Source organism: Lipotes vexillifer, unplaced genomic scaffold (assembly GCF_000442215.2).
Source record: "Lipotes vexillifer unplaced genomic scaffold, Lipotes_vexillifer_v1.1 scaffold129, whole genome shotgun sequence".
NCBI lineage: Eukaryota > Metazoa > Chordata > Mammalia > Artiodactyla > Lipotidae > Lipotes > Lipotes vexillifer.
The window spans coordinates 1,636,065-1,657,037 of NW_006777287.1; the positions used below are offsets into that span (position 1 = coordinate 1,636,065).

The 20,973-nt window shown below is 50.5% G+C and overlaps 1 protein-coding gene across 2 annotated transcripts in view; it reads left to right on the forward strand.

Annotated features, from left to right (window-relative positions):
* SUV39H1 (SUV39H1 histone lysine methyltransferase) overlaps positions 1–11,679 on the forward strand; it is a 12,103-nt gene extending 424 nt beyond the window's left edge. The window contains exons 2-6 of one of the 2 annotated variants that reach the window (XM_007450878.1): positions 1,796–1,941; positions 3,291–3,953; positions 9,032–9,178; positions 9,261–9,390; positions 10,131–11,679. In XM_007450878.1, coding sequence (XP_007450940.1) covers positions 1,796–1,941; positions 3,291–3,953; positions 9,032–9,178; positions 9,261–9,390; positions 10,131–10,264 — 1,220 coding nt within the window. In that variant the 3' untranslated portion in view covers positions 10,265–11,679. Of the gene's footprint in view, positions 1–1,795; positions 1,942–3,290; positions 3,954–9,031; positions 9,179–9,260; positions 9,561–10,130 lie in introns of those variants that run through there. The other variant, XM_007450877.1, reaches the window with a different exon arrangement.
* Positions 11,680–20,973: the final 9,294 nt, after the last annotated feature.

A 20,973-nucleotide genomic window follows, 5' to 3' on the forward strand; every position in this document is an offset into this window, starting at 1 on the left:
GGCCGCCGGTGACCGTTACCCTCTTGGTGTCCACGCGAGACGCCGGAAGGGGAGGGGAGGGAAGGGGACGGACCTCCTTTTCAGAGTTAGGGGACGGGGGACTCTTCAGGGGGAGGGTATTTCCTCGCAGCGTGGTGGGGGAGGGGTTTGCGGCAGAGAGGGCTCGCCCAGGAAGAGGGGAAGGGGGCTTTCCTAATGGGAGAGCTGGACTCCCCTATGTGCGGGGAAGGAGGGGTGACTCAGTGTGTTGGGGAACGTGGGCCCCTCTGGGTGAGGGAAGCTGCGGGGAGGATGGGTTCCACAGGTGTGAGGGGAGCTCTGAGGGTAGGAGAGTCCATCTGTGGTCAGTGCGGAGATAGCAGCTGATGTGAGTTGGGACCACGTTAGCGGGGCTTCAAAAGCAAGTTAAGGGTTTGAAAGGGAGAGGCATCACAGGGAAAGTAAGCCGTGGGTACAGGCCGAGTCTCCACTAGGCCTGCCTAAGTGGAGGGGGGGGGAATGCACACGTAATAATTTTGCAAAGCTCTTGTACATTTGTAGGTTGGCATCTAGAGTATTTCATCATGAGTTTAAATGTTTGGTTTTTGTAATGGAAGGTAGAAAATATTAAACATTTTTAAAAGATGAAACAGGATGAGGACTGACTGACAATATTTGGAATAAGGGTTTTGTGAAATGATTTGATAAAATGGCTTCTAAAGCACAGTAATTAAGAATATGCCTTGAACCGAAAGAAGCCTTTTTAAATTAAAAAAATCTGTGTCCTGAAAACTTTTGGTAGCCCCCCAAAACATTCCAGGTATATTTAAAATAATTGCTGTCACTAACCTATATTGTTCTGTCCTTGAATTCAGAGCACACCCCTTTGGGCCAGCTTTACCCTTCACAGAAATGTGGATGAGACAGAGAAAATCAAAATGCAGTGTGAAAAAATATACGTTGTGGGTTTAAGGCACCTACACTAACCATTTGGGGAAGCTTCCTGTAATCTAATACCACTCCACAATCTCTTATTCATAATTCTGAAATCCAAAAAGCCCTGAAAACTTAAATTTGGTATCATTCAGTGGTAAAACTAGGCTAGATGGAGGGACTGTTCAGTGCCACTATCTTGCAGCTTTATTTCTCCTATGTTTGTGAAAATTCAGACTTTTGCTACAGAACTATTAATGTATTTGATTATGGCTTGATGCCCTGACCACACTAGGGGTGTGTTAGGGAATGTATGGGATATACCTAGAACTGCACTTGTAAAATCTAAAAAAGAAATTTGGATTCCAAAACATCTGGCCCCAGGAGCTTCAGATAAAGGATTATGGACCAGTCTTTCTAGTTACGCCTTTGTTTGGTGCCCTGGAGGTTTTAATCCCATCCCTACCCACACACCTTGGAGAAATGCACCCTACTGAGATGGAGGGGGTTGTTCTCTTTCTTTTGCAAAGTGGGGAGAAGGATGATTAGGTCTTGAACTCCAGGCAGGTTTGCAGGCAGTTTAAGGAATGGTATAGAGGGAGCTGGAAGCTCTGGGAATAGATTCCTTTAGGACAATCAATGCAGCAGATCCCACTTGGAAGTCTGCTGCTCCAGGGAAAGCCTTGGACAGTGAGCATTGGGGTAGATGGGAGTGGCACATTTTTGTTGTAGAAGGGTGTTAGCATTGGGAAGGCCTGTGGATTAAATTTCACTGACTCTGAGGTAGTCCTTTGGAAGTCCCAGGGAAGATTTGGGGTCCTCTTTGACCCTTGGCCTTGCCAGGATGCCCAGCAATAGTTCCTTCTGGCCCCCTTTGTTCTAGGCTGCAGTGTGTGTTGCAAGTCTTCTTGGAATCAGCTACAGGACCTGTGCCGCCTGGCCAAACTCTCCTGCCCTGCCCTTGGCATCTCCAAGAGGAATCTCTATGACTTTGAAGTCGAGTACCTGTGCGATTACAAAAAGATACGCGTGAGTCTGGGGTGACCATGGCCGGGGCAGGGGTGACTCAAGGAAGCTGGCTTCCTGCCCCCTTACCCCCAATTACCCACATCTGTTTCCAAAAGTAATTTTCTCCTCTGATCTTAAAAAAATAGGATTAGTAGGCCCTCTTATCATCTCCATTTTACAGGTGGGAAAACTAAGTGGCTTTCCTAGCGGGGCAGAAGCCAGAATGAATCCCCAGATAAATCTCTGCTCCCACCTCCCTAGGAATACAAACCAATTGCAAAGATTGAGATGTTGAGCCCAGGAGTGGAGATAATGACAGCTAATGGTTTTGAGCACTTTGCCTGCCAGGCACTTCCTTTCAGAAACTCACTTAATCCCACCAGCAACATTGTAAAATGGGAACTGTTATTGTTGCCAGAGGAGGTAATGGCAGGATAGTTAAGAGAGCAGCCTGGAGCCAGCATGCTTGGGTTCAGATCCTGGCTCTGTAACCCTGGGATACTTACCCAAATTCTCTGTACTTAATTTTCCTCATCTATAAAATGGATATAATTAGTAGTATCTACCTCATATAGAGTTGTGAGAGTTAGATTAGTTAATACATGTAAGTTGCTTAGAACAGTACCTGCTACATAACGAATGCTAGAAAAATGTCAGCTTTTTTTTTTCTTATTTACAGATGAAGAAACAGGCCCAGCGAGGTTAAATAACTGCCTAAGTTTACATTGCTAGGGAGCGGCAGTTTCAGGATTTGTCTAGTTGTAGAATCTGTGTAGTTAAACTCTATCCTATAGCTGCCGCTCAGCAAGAAAAGATCCCTCTGGCTGCTGTGTGGAGAACAGACTGTAGGGGCAGGGGTGGAAGCAGGGGGACAGGTGAGGAGGCTGCTGCTGCACTCCAGGCGAGCGATGATGGTGGTGGCGAGCGATGATGGTGGTGACGAGCGATGATGGTGGTGACGAGCGATGATGGTGGTGACGGTGACAGAGGTGTGAAGTGTAGGATTCTGGATGTAGCTTGAAGGCAGGGCTGACAGGATTTCCTGAGAGTGGATGTGGGGAGTGTGAGAAAAAGGAGTCAAGGATGACTTGGAGAGCTGGACTGAACAGCTAGCAGGAGGGAATATGTTTGGGAGATTAAATTAAAAGTTGGGATTTAGACAGATAGTAAGCGGGAGCGAGGGATTTGAACCCAGCGAGCCTCACTCTAGAGCCCATGCTTTTTAACCACTGCACAGAGTCATTCCAGGAAACGGGGGGAACAGTTTGGGTGTTGTCCACAGGCGTTGGGATGGAAGTCCCATGAGGGCTGGCCCAAGGGTCTCGTCTGTCACTTACAGTGACCCCATCCCTCCCCACCCCACCCCCCAGGAACAGGAGTATTACCTGGTAAAATGGCGTGGGTACCCAGACTCAGAGAGCACCTGGGAGCCACGGCAGAATCTCAAGTGTGTGCGCATTCTCAAGCAGTTTCACAAGGACTTGGAAAGGGAGCTGCTCCGGCGGCACCACCGGTCAAAGCCACCCCGGCACCTGGACCCAAGCCTGGCCAACTACCTCGTGCAGAAGGCCAAGCAGAGGCGGGCACTCCGGCGCTGGGAGCAGGAGCTCAATGCCAAGCGCAGCCACCTGGGACGCATCACTGTGGAGAACGAGGTGGACCTGGATGGCCCCCCACGGGCCTTCGTGTACATCAACGAGTACCGTGTCGGTGAGGGCATCACCCTCAACCAGGTGGCTGTGGGCTGCGAGTGCCAAGACTGTTTGTGGGCACCTGCTGGAGGCTGTTGCCCTGGGGCGTCGCTGCACAAGTTTGCCTACAATGACCAGGGCCAGGTGCGCCTGCGAGCCGGGCTGCCCATCTACGAGTGCAACTCCCGCTGCCGCTGTGGCTATGACTGCCCCAACCGCGTGGTACAGAAGGGCATCCGCTATGACCTCTGCATCTTCCGCACAGATGATGGACGCGGCTGGGGTGTCCGCACGCTGGAGAAGATCCGCAAGAACAGCTTCGTCATGGAGTACGTGGGAGAGGTAGGGAGACGGGGCTGTGCGCAGCTCTCCCCACGTGTGTTCCCACCGTGCGCGCCCAGCTCTCCCCACTGTGTGCCTGCAGCTTCCCTGCTTTCCCTGTGGGAAAGGTGTTGAGGGGGTTAACCTGAGTGTGAGAGGGACATCCTGGCAGGGGCGAGTATTCCAAGCTGGTAAAGGCACGTTGAAATACCTCCAGACTGGGTTGACTTCATAAGGGTACCTAGCAAAGAGGAAAGCGGGAACTGAAATCCAGGCAGCGTTCCTTTTAACAGGCCGTGTGGTCTGCACAGGATTGCGTCACCTGAAAAGGCACTTCCTCTTCTCATTTCACGAGGGTCCAGCTTATCACCAAGCAGTGTCTACCTGGAAGGAGCACCTTTTACTTATCTGCACAAAAGGAACACAGTCTGGAGTAGGACATAGACATGCCTTGGGGAGGTTGGCTACCTCCACTTTTAGCCGCGCAGGACACTGGGGAAAGGCAGGCTGTGTCCAGCAGGCTAGCTGCTGGACCAGACGGGCCCCACATCTTAATGGCTTTGCATGCTATAAGTCCGTTTGCTCCACCAGTGTGGGCATTTGTGTCGTATCCTTCCACACGACGGCGTGGCCACCTAGGTTCTTTCCCTCTTGTGCCTGTGCCATGCCTTAGAGTCGCCTCTGATCCTCAGCATTGCCTGGCAAGTAGGCTGGGGGTTGCAGAAGGGGAGATTTCTAAGAGGCCAGGCCTGGACACGGTGCATATCATGTCTGCCCGAACCTACTGGCTGGAACCGAGTCACTGGCCTTACCTCAGTGCAAAGCAGCTGTGAAGTGTGATTCAGCCATATGCCCAAGTGGAAAACAAAAAGGGATTTGGGTGAATAACTAGCAAGTATCTGCAACAGCAAGTGTCATCTTCTAAGATGGGACGTGGTGGGCATTTGGAGTGGGGCAGTTCTTCGTTACATAGGACCGTCTCATGCATTGGGGAACATTTCACATCCACGGACCTTGACCATTTAAATCCATGAGTGTGCCTTGTCACGATGACAACCCCAGACACCTCCGTATTTCTGTGGGTCTCTTAGGGGTATGACATGGCTGGGAAGTGACAGAATTGGCCTAAGGGATGCACACCTGAGGATGTCTACACTGTAGTGATAACACTGATGAAGAGGAGAGGCTCCTGCTCTGAGGAACTGTAAAGTAGAGAGGGTCATAGCCCCTGGGGCTGGGGGGCGGGGCAGAGACCATCTAGAAGCAGAGCAGTCCACACTGCAGAGGACCCTGACAGTCTGGACAAGGAGATGTCCACACCCCAGATAATCCCAGTGGTCGGGTGGAGGAAATGTCCACATGTTGAAGGACCTGACAGTCTAGAGGAAGGAGGAGGTGACCACAGCCCAGAGGGTTCCTGACAGTCTAGAGAAGGGGGGTCCTGACAATCTGTAGGAAGAGGTGTCCACGTCCCAGAACGACCTGAGGAAGAGAGCAGGCTCTCCAGAGGACCCTGGCGGTCTGACTTAGGAAGTGTCCATACCCACACTGCCCGGACACTCAGGAAAATGAAATATCCTCACTCCAGAGGGATAGTGACAGTCTGAAGGAGCTCAGGTCTACACCTAAGAGACTGACAGCCTGGAGGAAGTGTCCACACCCTCAGTGCCCTGACACTCTGGTGGAGATGTCCAGACCTTAGAGGGACAGTGACAGTGTGGAAGAGATGTCACGCCCCAGAGCTATGTTAGCAGTGCAGGGGATGAGGTGTCCACACCCACAGGAGTCAACAGTCCTAGAGGAAGTCCAGAGCAGGGGGTATCCCTAGCTTCACTGCACTGACAGTCTTTGGAGGAGCTGTCAACAGCACAGGAGAATCCTGACAGGCAAGGAGGAGGAAGAGTCTTCATCTCACTGGCACCCCAGGGTCCCCACCATTCTTCCTTAGTGTCCTTACTCCTCCACGCTGTAAACGTGGTGGTTTCTGGGGACCCTGTGGTGCTGTCCTACCAGGTGTTATGTAATCAAGGGCATATCCCTGACCCGTTCACCACACTGTCCTCCTCCAATCTGGACCTCCGTTCACTCTCCATCTCTGCACTGACAGTCCCTCCACGTGAGCTGCCCTTCCACGTTCTGTCAGAACATCTCCACCCTCACCCAGCAGAGAACATAGCCTGTTTTATCAATTCTGAAACATGCACTTTCTTCATATTTTAACAACTCTGAAACGAAAGTGAGTCTCGCTTTAGTTTAATTAAATGATGGCATATCATCATTTAATTAGCAGCAGTTTTTCCTTTCTCGGGAAAGGGCGCACAAAATCAGGGAGCCTGTTAGGTTTTGACAAGCTACGGTACTCATAACCACTCCTAACACAAAAACAAACAGAAATCCCTCTCACGTCTCTGATCTTGTTGGATTTTGACAACAGCCCCTATCAGGTTGGGATGATTGTCACTGTCATCTCCATTCGACAGATGAGAAAACTGAGGCCCAGAGAGGTATGGTAAAGTGCTCAGTCACTAAGCTAGTAAAGTGGGTAAAAAAGGCCCAAATGTCTAAAATTGGTGTGCTGCCAAACCTGGTGGAGTGTTGTTTTTTGGATTTGGGAGGGGGGTTTGGCTGAGGAAACAGGGGCAGGGAGAGAACATTCAGGATCCCATATCCGGGACGGGGCAGAGCAGCAACTGGACTCCAAGTCTTCTGGTTCCCATTCCCAACAAAACCCTTTCCCGGCTGCCAGATTCTAGCCCATCTGTCTTCCCCAGTCACTCCGGAGAATTGCTGGGGAGCAGGGAAATGGACTGATTTGTTCTCAAGTTTTCAGGGTGGACCACCCCTTACAGAGTGGGAATGAAAAGAAGACAGAGAGAAGGAACCGTTTGTGCCCTGCAGGGTTTGCAGTGTGACTCACTCCTGGGGAGACTGGGGGAGCAGGTAGGGGCAGAACAGGCAGGAAGATGGAGACTGGGGAGGAGGTGGTCACTCCCTCTGGTTGGGGAGGGGCCCAAAGGGAAAAGCTGGCCCAGACACCACCCAGTATGCTCATGAGCCCAGAAGAGGCTGTCCTTTGATCCCAGGCTTCTGAAGACAGCGGTGGGTGGGGATTGGGAGCTTCAGGAAGGCGGCACAGAGAAGTGACATCTTTGGGAGCTGATGTCACAAGGAAGAGTATGTGTTCTCTGGGAGGTGGAGGAGGGAAACTGACCTTGACGTACTCTTCCTCAAAGTGCTTCTGTGGCTCCTGTTTTGTCCCTCAGGAGAGTCCCCACTTTTCAATCTGGTCAAAGCCCTTGTGTGATCTGCAGTTTGCTTTGATGGTGTATCTCTTTTCCACTGCCCCTTAAACTCTAAGCACTGTGGGTGTCTGAGTCCATCTATGTTACCAGATTATGACCCATGACGGTCATACTGGACCTGGCCCCTGTGACTTCCCCACCAAATTGACCCCTGAGGGCCAGGACCAAGCCTGGTTCCTGTGTCTCCCCCACCCAACTGTAACCCCTGAGTACTGGGACCAGGCACAGGGTAGGCCTCATGAAAATCCACTGAATGAATGAGTGAACAAACAAAAATTGAGGGTATGGGGGAGCCAGGTTCCTCAAGGAATGGAGCTGGAGTATGGGGCAGTGAGCAGTGCGGCCTGAGGGATAGGCCTTGGTCTTCTAAGGGGGTTGTTGATCAGCATTCAGCGTGGAGCAGAGGCTGGAGGTGATGGTGGAGGAGGCAGGGAGGAGGCTAGAGAACATGGAGGCTGGTCAAGACCAGAAGTAGGAAGAGCAAGGTCACTGGCTGGCTTGAGGATGAGCAAGGAAGGAGGCCCGGGTGGGTCTTGGGCTTATGCCCAGTGTGGCAGGAGGGTGGTGGTGGGCAGTGGGTCTCTGATGAAGGGAGAAGGAAGGAATAAGGGGTGTGGCGAGAAGAGAGTGCCTGAGTTGCCTATAGGACCACTGCTGGACAGAGGTCAGGTCTCCGAGCTAGAAAGCAGGATACAAATAACGAGCATCTGCTGTGTGTCTGCTGTGTACTGTGCTGGCACTTGTGTCTGAGGACCGGGCAGAAACCCGGGAGTGGAGGACAAGGCCGGCCTGGTCTAGGGGCACCCAGGCTGAGGAGAGGGCAATCTTGGCTACTGTGGGACCTCACCCAGAGGCATGGGCCCAGAAGAGGAGACATGAGGGATGGAGAGAAGGGATGGGGTGTGGCAGGGGCTGGGGTGAGGAATCCGTCACCAGCACTTGGGAGGCAAGGACAGGCTGGGCTAGGATAATGGTCCAGTTACTAGGACAGATGGGGGCCCATATGGGGAGGAGGAAATGCCTACTGCTGTCTTAAATACCAGTTGTTGGCAGTGTGCGGTGTCAGGGCTGAGCGAGGTGCTCTACTCTGCTCTGGTCCCCTTTCTTTCCTCTTCCATCTCTGAGTTTTTCGCCTTGGTCTCTTTTTTGTGATCTCAGACTCCTTGGTGTCTTGGGCCTTTTTTCTGGACCTGGATCTTTTGCATTAAGATTCTGTCTGTTTCTAACTCTCTGCCTCTAGCTCTCTCTTCTGAGTCCCTTTCTCATTCACTCAGTCTCCCTTTTCCCAGGCCTCTCTCTTCAGCTTACTCTCCATGTTCCTTTTGCTGTCTGCACCACCCTGCACTGGCTCGGTTCTCTAGTGCTGGATCCTGCAGCGCCTCAGGCTCTCTCGCCCTGGATCAGTCAGCCTCTCTCACCCCCACTCTCCCCACCCCTCTCTGTTGAGTACTGGGTCTTTTTCTTTCTCGCCCTTGATCTGGGTCCCCTCACTATGTCCTACTATGGATCTCTCACTATGGGGGCCTCTGTCTGTCACTCCTGGACCTTGTGGCCGCCCTCCGCCTATCGTTGAGACTCCCAGTGCCCTCTAGAGACCTGAGAAGGGCTGACACACCCTGTGTGTCACTGCCTCGCATGTGTCCACACCGCCCAGCCCCGCTGAGCCAGCCGCAGGGTGCGGGTGCCTCCTTGCTCCCTTGTTCTCCTCCAGAGGGGCCACGCTAGGGGCTCGGGAGCTGTGCTGGCTTTCCTGAACCTTCTTGGCCAACCTCCCCTCCCCTGTGGCCTTCTCCTCAGATCATTACCTCAGAGGAGGCAGAGCGGAGGGGCCAGATCTACGACCGCCAGGGCGCCACCTACCTCTTCGACCTGGACTACGTGGAGGATGTGTACACCGTGGACGCCGCCTATTATGGCAACATCTCCCATTTTGTCAACCACAGTGTGGGTACCCCGAAGGCGGGCGGGGGGTCGGGAGGAGCAGGCTGGGCCCCTCCTCACCCTCCCACTGTTCTTTTTTGCCCAGTGTGATCCCAACCTCCAGGTGTACAACGTCTTCATAGACAACCTTGATGAGCGGCTGCCCCGCATTGCTTTCTTTGCCACAAGAACCATCCGGGCAGGCGAGGAGCTTACCTTCGATTACAACATGCAAGGTGGGGGTGGCAGGGGACCGCGGGCAGGGACACACGATGACGTGGGGCACAAGGACCCCTCCCCAAGGAACTTTAAGATGCTCTTACTCCCAGTCTCATATCTGGACTCCTGGACCCCTGCCTACCCTTTGGGGGTCCCTTCATTCCCAGCCACTGGACCCCAATTCTGATACACTCATACCACCTTCTCCCAGGGCTCCCGGGGGAGGATGTTTGGCTCAACAGTTATGACACTCCTCCTGACTCCAATCTTGTCTGAATTTCCCCAGTCCCCCAACCCTCCCCGCTCCTAACCCCCTTTGGCCTTCCTCATTCTAAGCCTCTGGACACCCTTGTGGCCTCCAACCAGTCCCCTTCTTGACCAACTAGCCACCTCTGAGACACTCGAGGGGGGATCTTTGGCAGGAGAGTTCAGATGCCCCTCTGGATGCCCAGGTGACCCTCCATTCCTGACCCCTGCCTGACACAACCCTCTTGGTTGCCCCTGACAGCTCCCTGACACCCCCGCTCCAAGAACCCCCAATCCCTGGCCATTTTCCTAATACCTGAACACCCGTCTAGTGCTAAACCCTGGCCCTTGCCTGAAACCACCAACCCCATGACCCCTTCCTGACCCAGACCTCAGACCTGCTCCCAGCCCCTAAGATCCCTGGGGCCCGTGGTAAAAAGGGCAGTGGGACAACTTCATCTAGGCCTTCTATCTAACAAGTACCCCCCCACCCCCGGCTATGACTCCACAGTGGACCCCGTGGACATGGAGAGCACCCGCATGGACTCCAACTTTGGCCTGGCCGGGCTCCCCGGCTCCCCCAAGAAGCGGGTCCGTATCGAATGCAAGTGTGGGACTGAATCCTGTCGCAAATACCTCTTCTAGCCCTTTGAAGTCTGAGGCCAGACTGACCATGGGGGCCTAAATATGCCTACCCCACCCACCCACTGCTGCCCTCCTGTCGAGGAACGACTGCCAGGGCCTTCTGCCTGCCTCTGCCTGCCCCCACCTGCCCCATGCTCGGCACTGCGGGGCCATGGGGAGGATAGACTACAGGAGTTCCCTCTCCCTGTCCCAGCCCCATCCGTGGGTTGCACTTACCCCTGCCCACCTTTGGAAGTGATTTTTCAGCACCAGGACTTTCTGCAGTTGGGATTCATCGCCTAGCAAGGAGGTCCAAGGGCTGAGCCCCAGCCCAGACCCAGAATAGAAAGACGTTTGTTTTTGCACCTGCTTCTGCCTGGAGCTTGAGGGGTCTGTTGCAGGCCCTCTCCCCACTGCCCCAAGGGTGTGGGGAAGCGGCCCCAGGACAGGCTGATACCAGAGCCCAGGGTTCCCAGCCCACTCGTCTCCCCTACCACAGAAACGTTGTGCTAGTGAAAGAAAGGGGGTCTCCAAGGCTGGGGTCTGAGGCTGGTTCCTGCTTATGCTTGCATGCTCCTAGTGTCAGCCTAAGAGCCGTAAGGTCTCTTTTTCAGGGCTGTGTGTCAGAAGTGGACACCCACATGCCACTGGAAGGACAGTGGATGCCCATGGCCTGTTGGCCAGTGAAAGGCAGTCCAGACTTTCCCAGCCCTTAAGGTGGGCTGGGACTGAGCTCTGCCTTTGGGAGTACATAGAAGGTGCCCAGGGCTCTCAGGAGCTCAAAGGGTGCTGGGAGCTCTAAACCTGGGGTGCGACGACTGCTGGAAGTACCCAGAGCTGGAACTGAGACCTGGCGAGACTGTAGATAGCACTTAGGACAAAATGTGCATTGATGGGGTGCTGATGAGGTGCCAGGCACTGGGCAGAGCACCTGGTCCATGTGGATTGTCTCAGGGAAGCTTTGGAAACGATGGAGGTGGATCCCAGGAACGGGCCCATGTGGCAGAAGGCAAAGCGCAGGCCAAGAATGGGGGTGGGGATGGCTTACCCATGAGGGTGTGGTGAGGCGAGGGGAGCCTCTGCTGCCTCCCAGCCCTGGCCCTTTGCGCTCACCTTGGGTCCACTGGTCTCAAAAGTTACCTGCCCACAAATGTACAAAAGGTGAAGGCTCTGATGGCTGCCTCACCCCTTGCTTCCCCTGTGAGGTCTTCTCTAGGAAGCCTTCCGTGACTACCTGTGCGTAGAGTGTCCCAACGTGACATTGTGTGCCCTGCCACCAGATCTGTGTGTCTGTTTGTATGTCCGTCTGTGTGTCTGTGCTCCCCACCCCAGACTGACCTTCAGGCATGGACTGAATCTGATTCTCCTCCTATATATCCCTCAGCCCTACCCAGCCTGGGATGGGCATCAATAAAACAAATTATTGACTGAACAAACCAAGGTGTGGGGATTGAAGACCTTGTGTAGGTGGGGTTTGGGGAGATGAGAGGCTGGGAGCGGGGGGCGCCCAGGAACGCGGTCCTCCAACCTCAGCCATTTGACTAACACTCCCCACAGTGCACCACCTGCACCGTCGTCTACATAACATCCTGACCTAAAATAAGCTTGCTTTATACTTAAATTTTATAATGCACTGAAAAAGCAAACTAAATCCATTGCTGTTTAAATGGACAAACCATTATCACTGGCCATAAACAAAAACCAGAGAAATAAATACAGTGGAGATAGATACAGAAATATGACACAATTCTAGCTGGATCCTCCCTGCTCTTCAAAGTTTTGAGCCCAAAGCCTGCCTACTGCATTCAAAGAGAAAAATTTGTGTGAGCTGGGGGAAGGTTTTTCTGCAAATATTTATTGAGCACCTATATGTGCCAGGGTATAAAGCAGATAACAACAAGATGGTGTTTCAAGTATATGTACTTGTTTTTATCACCCTTCAACCTGAACGTGAGCCAGTGCCCTTTGGTTTTGCTAAGAGACCGCACATGCTGTGGCACATACCCAAATATTTCAAAGACCTCACACACAGGTGACAGAATCCTCAACAGCTCAGAGACCTCAGGGCACCTAGGGCGTGAGCCTCCAAACAGTTCATAGACCTTACACATTGGATATTGACCCCAAACCTCAGGGACCTCACACCCTGGGACATACATCTCCCTACAGCTCAGCAATCTCATACCTGGACACAAACCCCACATCACTGAGGCTGCACTGAAGCCAGGGGACACAGACTTCCAAAGAACTCCGAGACCTCAGATGCTGCCTCATACACTGCATTGGATTCATGGGATAGAGATGCACAAACATCTCAAATACCTCACAATCTGGAATACTGTTCCCCAAGCTATTTGGAGCCTTCACACCCTGATCATCGAGTCCCAAACTGTCCAGAGGCCTCACAGCCTCCGATAACCCCCCCAAAACAGCTGAGATGTGACACCCCAGACAGGGACCGCCCAAACACCTGAGAGACTTCATACTCTGAACACAGATCCCTAAGTTATTCCAAAACCTCATACCTTAGACATGGACCCCCAAGTTGCTGAGACACCCTGGAACACAGCACTAAACACCCCAGAGCCCTTGCTCCCTAGAAGACAGTGCCGCAAACAACTGACTCAACAAGTCTTGAACACAGACCCCAAAGAGCTTAGAGATCTCAGAGCCCAGAAACAGACGCAGTTCAGAGAATTCTGACTCTGGGAAACAGATCTATGGTTCAGAGACCTCACACCTTCTGACACAGAACCCTAAACAGTTCAGAGTCAGGGCATCCTAGGAAAGACTACCAAGCATTTCAGAGACCTCACGCTTTGCAACCCACATACATACCCAAAGAGTTCAGAGACCTGAAAATCTGACTACAGGCCCCCACAAAGCTTAGAGACTTCACAGCTGGTGATAAAGACCCACCAACTTCTTGAAGAACTTACAAACTTGGGTAAAGATGGAGAAATGGTTCAGAGACCTCAAACCCTCTTCTCAGACCACCAGACAGCTGAGAGACCTCACAACACAAACATGATGCTAGACAGCACCAAAATCACATCCGCTGGGACACGGGACCTAACCCAGCTCAGCAACGTCGCACTCTCGACAGATTCCTGTTCAGAGATGTCACGTACTGAACACAGATTTCCCCCAAATAGAGCCTTCAAACACTGAGACAGACCCCCAAACAGCTCAAAGGCCTCATATTCTAGTTCACAGAAGAGTTCAGAGATCTGAAGATCTGGACATGGATCCTTTACACAGCTTCTAGACTTCAGGTCCTGTGATACAGACCCCAGATAACTCTGAGGTCACACGTCCTGGACACAGACCCCAAACAGCTTAGAAACCTCACATCCTAGGCTAACATCCCCAGCAAAAATCACAGACCCTCAAACGACTGAGAAATAGCACACCTTGGACTCAGACCTCAAAACCACTCAGGGAATTTGCACTTTGTACTCATATCCAGAAAGATTTCAGATACCTGACCTTTATGGACACAGATCACCAAACAGCCCAGAAACCTCACAAACCTGGGCAAAGTCTGCCACAAATGGCAGAGAGACCTCATAACTGGGACACAGACCCACAACAGCTTGGGGACCTCACATCATGGAGGCACAAAAATGGCTCAGACACAGCACATCCTGGCTACGTGTGCCCACACACAAGCACCTCACATTCTGGGACAGAAACCCCCATAGAGTTCATTAACCTCACAGCCTGGAAAGTAGACACACAAACAGGCCAAAGACCTCACATGTCAGACATACAACACCAAAATGCTCAGAGTTAACAAACCTTACACCCTAGGAGACAGACCCCTACACAGCTCAGAAACATAATAACCTGGACACGGACCCCCAAACACCCGAGACATCATAAACTGGTGACAGAACCCCAAACTGCTCAGAGACCTCAAACCCTGGAAACAGACCCCCTAGTAAGTCAGAGGCCTCACATCCTGGGACAGAGACTCCCCCAACAGGAGCTACCTCACCCTTGGAAACATACCCCAACGGTTAGGGACCTCAATATCAAGGGATACAGAGATCAGAGATCTCACACTCTGGGACACAAGACGTCTGAACCAGTAGAAAGACCTCAGCAGAAAGACCTCAAACTCTGGAAACAAATCCTGAAACTGCCCCGAAAAATCACACCCAAAGACAAAACCCCCAGCATCAGAGAGAGCTCACTCCCTGGGACATGGGCTCAAAATGGATCAGAGGGGTGACACCCAAACAGCTCAGCCCCCTCACCCCTGGAAAGAGAGACTTCTAAGTAGTTCAGAGACATCATACTCTGCACAGAGACCACCACAGAGTTGAGAGATTTCACACACCGAATAAAGACCTCCAAATAGCTCAGAAAACTCACTAACCGGCACCCACCCACCCCCATTCCCCCATTAAAAGCTCAGAGAACTTGACCCTGGAACAAACCTCTAATGAGTCGGATAGCTCACACCCTGGGATTGAGGCTTCCTGAAAAGAAGACTTCACACCTGCAAATATGTCCCAAACGGGACCACAGACTCTAGGACAGTCACCCAAACAGCTCAGTGAACTCACCCCTGGAATGTAGACCAGAAGAAGCTCAGAACCCCCAAATCCAGGATTCAGAAATCCTTCTGAGACTTAGGATATAGACCCTAAAGTATAATTCAAAGAAAATATGCTGGATGCAGAACATTGAATAACTCAAGAGACCTCAAATCGTGAGACATACACACCCAAACAGATCAGGAAACTCATGCCCTGGGACACACACACACACACACACACACACACACACACACACACAGCTCAGAGAATTAAAATTCTAGGAAATCACACCCCGAAAGAACAGACCTCACATCCTGTGACATACTCACATAAAGATCAAAAACCACACAGGCTGAGATATACACCCACAAACATTTCAGAGAAACAGCATCCAGGGACATATAACCACAAACAGATCACAGACCTCAATCCCTGCAACATTTGCACATAAAAATACAGACATGTCGCATGCCGGGATACATGCCAACAAACAGATCAGAGCATTCATATCCTGGGAAATACACCAAAGAATGGACGGACTGGGTACTCACACCCACAAAGAGACTAGAGACTCAAATCCTGGGACACAAACCCAAAACACCTCTGACACTATGGAGAACAGTATGGAGGTTCCTTAAAAAACTACAAATAGAACTACCATATGACCCAGCAATCCCACTACTGGGCATATACCCTGAGAAATCCATAATTCAAAAAGAGTCATGTACCACAATGTTCATTGCAGCTCTATTTACAATAGCCAGGACATGGAAGCAGCCTAAGTGTCCATCGACAGAAGAATGGATAAAGAAGATGTGACACATATATACAATGGAATATTACTCAGCCATAAAAAGAAACGAAATTGAGTTATTTGTGGTGAGGTGGATGGACCTAGAGTCTGTCATACAGAGTGAAGTAAGTCAGAAAGAGAAAGACAAATACCGTATGCTAACACATATATATGGAATCTAAGAAAAAAAAAAGGTTCTGAAGAACCTAGGGGCAGGACAGGAATAAAGATGCAGACCTGGGCTTCCCTGGTGGCGCAGTGGTTGAGAGTCCCCCTGCCGATGCAGGGAACACGGGTTCATGCCCCGGTCCGGGAAGATCCCACGTGCCGCGGAGCGGCTGGGCCCGTGAGCCATGGCCGCTGAGCCTGCGCGTCCGGAGCCTGTGCTCCGCAACTAGGGGTAAGACGGGAATAAAGACACAGACCTACTAGAGAATGGACTTGAGGACACGGGGAGGGGGAAGGGTAAGCTGGGACGAAGTGAGAGAGTGGCATGGACATATATACACTACCAAATGTAAAATAGACAGCTAGTGGGAAGCAGCTGCATAGCACAGGGAGATCAGCTCCGTGCTTTGTGACCACCTAGAGGGGTGGGGATAGGGAGGGTGGGAGGGAGGGAGGGAGACGCAGGAGGGAAGAGATATGGGAACATATGTATATGTATAACTGATTCACTTTGTTATAAAGCAGAAACTAACACACCATTGTAAAGCAATTATACTCCAATAAAGATGTTAAAAAAAAAAAAAACACCTATGAGACCTCACATGCTGGGACAAAGAAAGACAGGTCAAAACCGTGTGACCTGGGACACAGAGTCCCAAACAGGTGAGACACCACACACTGTTGATGGACATAAAAAAACAGACCCTCACATCCTGAGACACACCACCACTAGGGATCAGGTATCTCACGTCTTGAAGTACACCCACAAACGAATGTGACAGCCAGGGACAGGGACCCCCACATGGATCAGAGACTTCACACCCTTGGACATACACCCACAGACAGGTAATAGACCTTGCAAGCTGGAAATACACACAGAACTAGATGAAATACCTCTCATCCTGGGACATAGACCCTAAAAGAGGTCAGAGAACTTATGTCTTGGGACATATGCCCACAATCACAACAGAGACCTCAGGCCCTGAGACACAAAACATCAGACAGAATGTACACCCACAAAGGGATCAGATACTGCCCACCCTGGGACATACAACAAAAAAGACCAGAGAGAGGCACATTCCAGGAAATATACTTTAAAATCCTGGGAAACAGCAAAATGTACACACAAAGTGGAGAGAGACACACATTCTGGAATACTCACCCACAAAGAGATTAGAGACCTCAAACACTGGGACATTTGCCCACAAGCAGATCAGAGACCACATAACCTGGGACACATACCAACAAACAGTTTGGGATTTCACATCCTGGAACAAACAGCAAGAAACAAATCAGAGACCTCAAAAGCTTGACAATACACATGAAGATATCAGGGCTATCACATACTGGGACATATAGCGACAAAATGTTCACAGACCTCACATGCTGGGAAATACACACAGAAACAGATCAGAGGGAATCCCCTGGCGGTCCAGTGGTTAGGACTCGGCACTTTCACTGCCAGGGCCCAGGTTCAATCCCAGGTTGGGGAACTAAGATCCTGCAAGCTGCGTAGCGTGGCCAAAAAATTAAATAAATAAAACAAAGAAAGAAAGAAAGAAACAGATCAGAAACCTCGCATCCTAGGACACACACCCTCAAATAGATCACAGACATGAAATCCTGCAAAACACTCACAAACCATTTACAAACCTTGCATCCTGGAACATACAACAAATCAGAGACCTCACATCTGGCGACTACACCCAAAGAGAATACAGATAACACATCCTCAGACAGACACCCAGAAGCACACCAGTGACCTGAGGTTCTGGGAAGACAACAGCAAACAGATCAGAGACCTCGCATCAGCAAAATAAACACGCAAAGTGGAGAGAGACACACATTCTGGAATACTCATCCACAAACAGCTCCCCAAAAAATCACATATTGGGAAATACACCCACAAACACCTCAGAGACTTCACATCCTTGGACATTCATCAACAGACCAGACACAACAAAACCTACAAATCAGGCTTCCCTGGTGGCGCAGTGGTTGAGAGTCCGCCTGCCGATGCAGGGGACGCAGGTTCGTGCCCTGGGCCGGGAAGATCCCACATGCCGCAGAGCGGCTGGGCCTGTGAGCCATGGCCACTAAGCCTGCGCGTCTGGAACCTGTGCTCCGCAATGGGAGAGGCCACAACAGTGAGAGGCCCGCGTACCGCAAAAAAAAAAAAAAAAAGAAAAAGAAAGAAAACCTACAAATCATACATGGAAATCAGTCCTCATATAGAGGGGGATACACCCACAAATAGATCAGAGGGCTCAAGTCCTGGGATGTACATTGACAAAAAGATTAGAGACCTCACAGCCTGGATACAAAACAAACAAACAAAGACTTCAAAGCCTGCAACATCCATCCACAATCAAGTTAGATACTCCATGAGCTGAAAAATACACCCAGAAAATACACTGGATGGCAGATGGGACATCTTGTGGCATAGCCCACAAACAGGTCAGAGGATCCAAGCATTATAACTTTAAATCTCTCTCTTTGACCTCACAACATCTGCCATCACATCACCTTTTGTGACTTTACTTATGTCACCACATAGCCCTCCCTGTCTCGACATACACAGTCACTCGGTCTTCTCTGATCCTGAAGGTTCTGCCTCTCTCATATAAAGATTATACTGTGACCATACTGGACCCTCCTAAGTGCTCCAGGATAACTGCCCCAATCTCAGGATGCTTACTAATACATATCTGTCAAGTCCCCTTTTCCAGGTGAGACAACACATTAACAAGTTCCAGGAATGGGGTGAGGACATATTTGATGATCCATTATTTGAGCAAACAGAATATACATGCACAAACAGAAAGAAACCTCACATCCTGGGACATACATCCATGAAGTGCTCAAAAAATTCACGTCTGGAACCACTCATCTCCAAAGAAATCAGAGACCTTCCACCCAGGGACATACATGCAAAAGATGAGAGAGCCGCACATTCTGGAACGCTCACCAAATAATGCTTAGAGTCCTCACACCCTGAGAATTAAACTCACAAAGGCATAAGAGAATGCACTCTCTGGGACACACATCTCCGAAGAGAAGAGGGACCCGACATGCTGGGATATACACCCACAAAGAGATCAAGGATCCACATTCTAGGACCCCCAAATACACTAGACCTCTGACTCTGGGACATACACACACAAAGAGCAGAAAGAAAGCCCACATTCTCTGACATATACACACAAACAGATCAGGGACCTCACAAACTGGGACATATAACCCCAAATAGAACAGACCTCATATACCCTTTTACAAACACACCCAAGGAGATGATACACTCACATGTGACATACACACACAAACAGATCAAAGACCTGATCTGAGAAATACAACCCAAACCACACCAGAGACCTCCAATGCTGCAACATGAACTGACAAACAGGTTACAGACCTCACATGCTGGTAAATGCACCCAGATAAATACAGACACCGGAAATTTTGGGGCACACAGACTCAAGGAGATTGGAGAACTCAGATCCTGGGATACACACCCACAAACAGAGATCCTCCCAGAAACAAGTGCACGGAAATAAACCCAGAAGCACACTGGAGAGCTGTCAACATGGGACATGCACCCACAAACAGATCAGAGGCCCATATCCTGAAATACGCACCCAGAACGAGCTTAGAAATCTCACATCCTGGAATATATCTATCTCTATCTCTATCAATCTATCTATATCAATACTGATATACATAGACTTTAATAGGTAAGAATTTCACTTCACAGCATATATGCCAACAGACAAGTAAAAAATGCTTAAAATATCCCCGACATGAGACATCTTACAACCTGGAATAAATACGCACAAACAGCTCAGAGACCTCACACTCTGGGAGGTACATTCACAAAACATCAGAGACCTCACATCCTGTGACATGCATTGAGAAGCAGATCAGAGAACTCACCTCCTGGGAAAACACCCTCAGACACATCAGAGACCTCATACCCTTGTTCATTCCCCAGTGAAAAGATCAGACACTTCAGGGACTTCCCTGGTGGCGCAGTGGTTAAGAATCCGCCTGCCAGTGCAGGGGACACAGGTTTGAGCCCTGGTCCAGGAAGATCCCACATGCTGCGGAGGAACTAAGCCCGTGCACCACAACTACTGAGCCTGTGCTCTAGAGCCCGCGAGCCGCAACTACTGAAGCCCGCGCGCCTAGAGCCTGTGCTCCGCAACAAGAGAAACCACCGCAATGAGAAGCCCACACACCACAACAAAGAGTAGCCCCCGCTCACCACAATGAGCGAAAGCCCATGAACAGCAACAAAGACCCAGCACAGCCAAACAAAACAACAACAAAAATAGATCAGATACTTCACACTATCAGACAAGAGACAAGTACCCACAAACAGATGAGGGAATTCCCATCATGGCACATACACCTGGCTTCACTCACCAGCAAACATACCAGAGGCCTCACACCATGAGACTGAGACAAACAGATCAGGAAGCCTCATATCATGGGACACAGACCTAGAAACAGATCTGGGGTTTCAAGCAAAGGGAAATGTACCCACAAAGAGCTCAGAATCCTTACACCCTGAACATGCACACCTCAACAGTTCAGAGAACTCACATCCTGGGACCTGTACACAAACTCAGATCAAACTCAGATCAGAGACATTCTCTCCTAGGACATATGCCCCAAAACAGCTGTGCCCACAAATTCTGGGACACACATCAAAGAGATCAGAGACGTCACATCCTGGTTCAAACACCTGCACACAAATCAGAGACCTCCCAACCAGCAGACACAAACCCACAGATGGTGGAGTTCACATCCTGGAATGTGCACTGACAACCAGATAGAGACATCACAACCTGGGACATTGTGTTCGTCTCCTTCCTCCCTCCCTCCCTTCCTCCCTCCCTTCCTCCTTTCCCTCTTTCTTTCTTTCCCTCTTTCTCTCTCTCTCTCTCTCTCTCCTCCCTTCCTTCCCTTCCTTCCCTTCCTTCCCTTCCTTCCCTTCCTTCCTTTCTTCTTTCTGAAAAGAAGGCCACATTTATTCCACTTCTTTATTTTTTATTTTTTATTTTTTTGGCTGCACTATGAGGCTTGTGGGATCTTAGTTCCCTGACCAGGGATTGAGCCCAGGCCCTCGACAGTGAAACCACGGAGTCCTAACCACTGGACCACCAGAAAATTTCCTATTCTGTTTCTTTTTCTTTCTTTTTTTTTTTTTTTTTTTTTTCGGT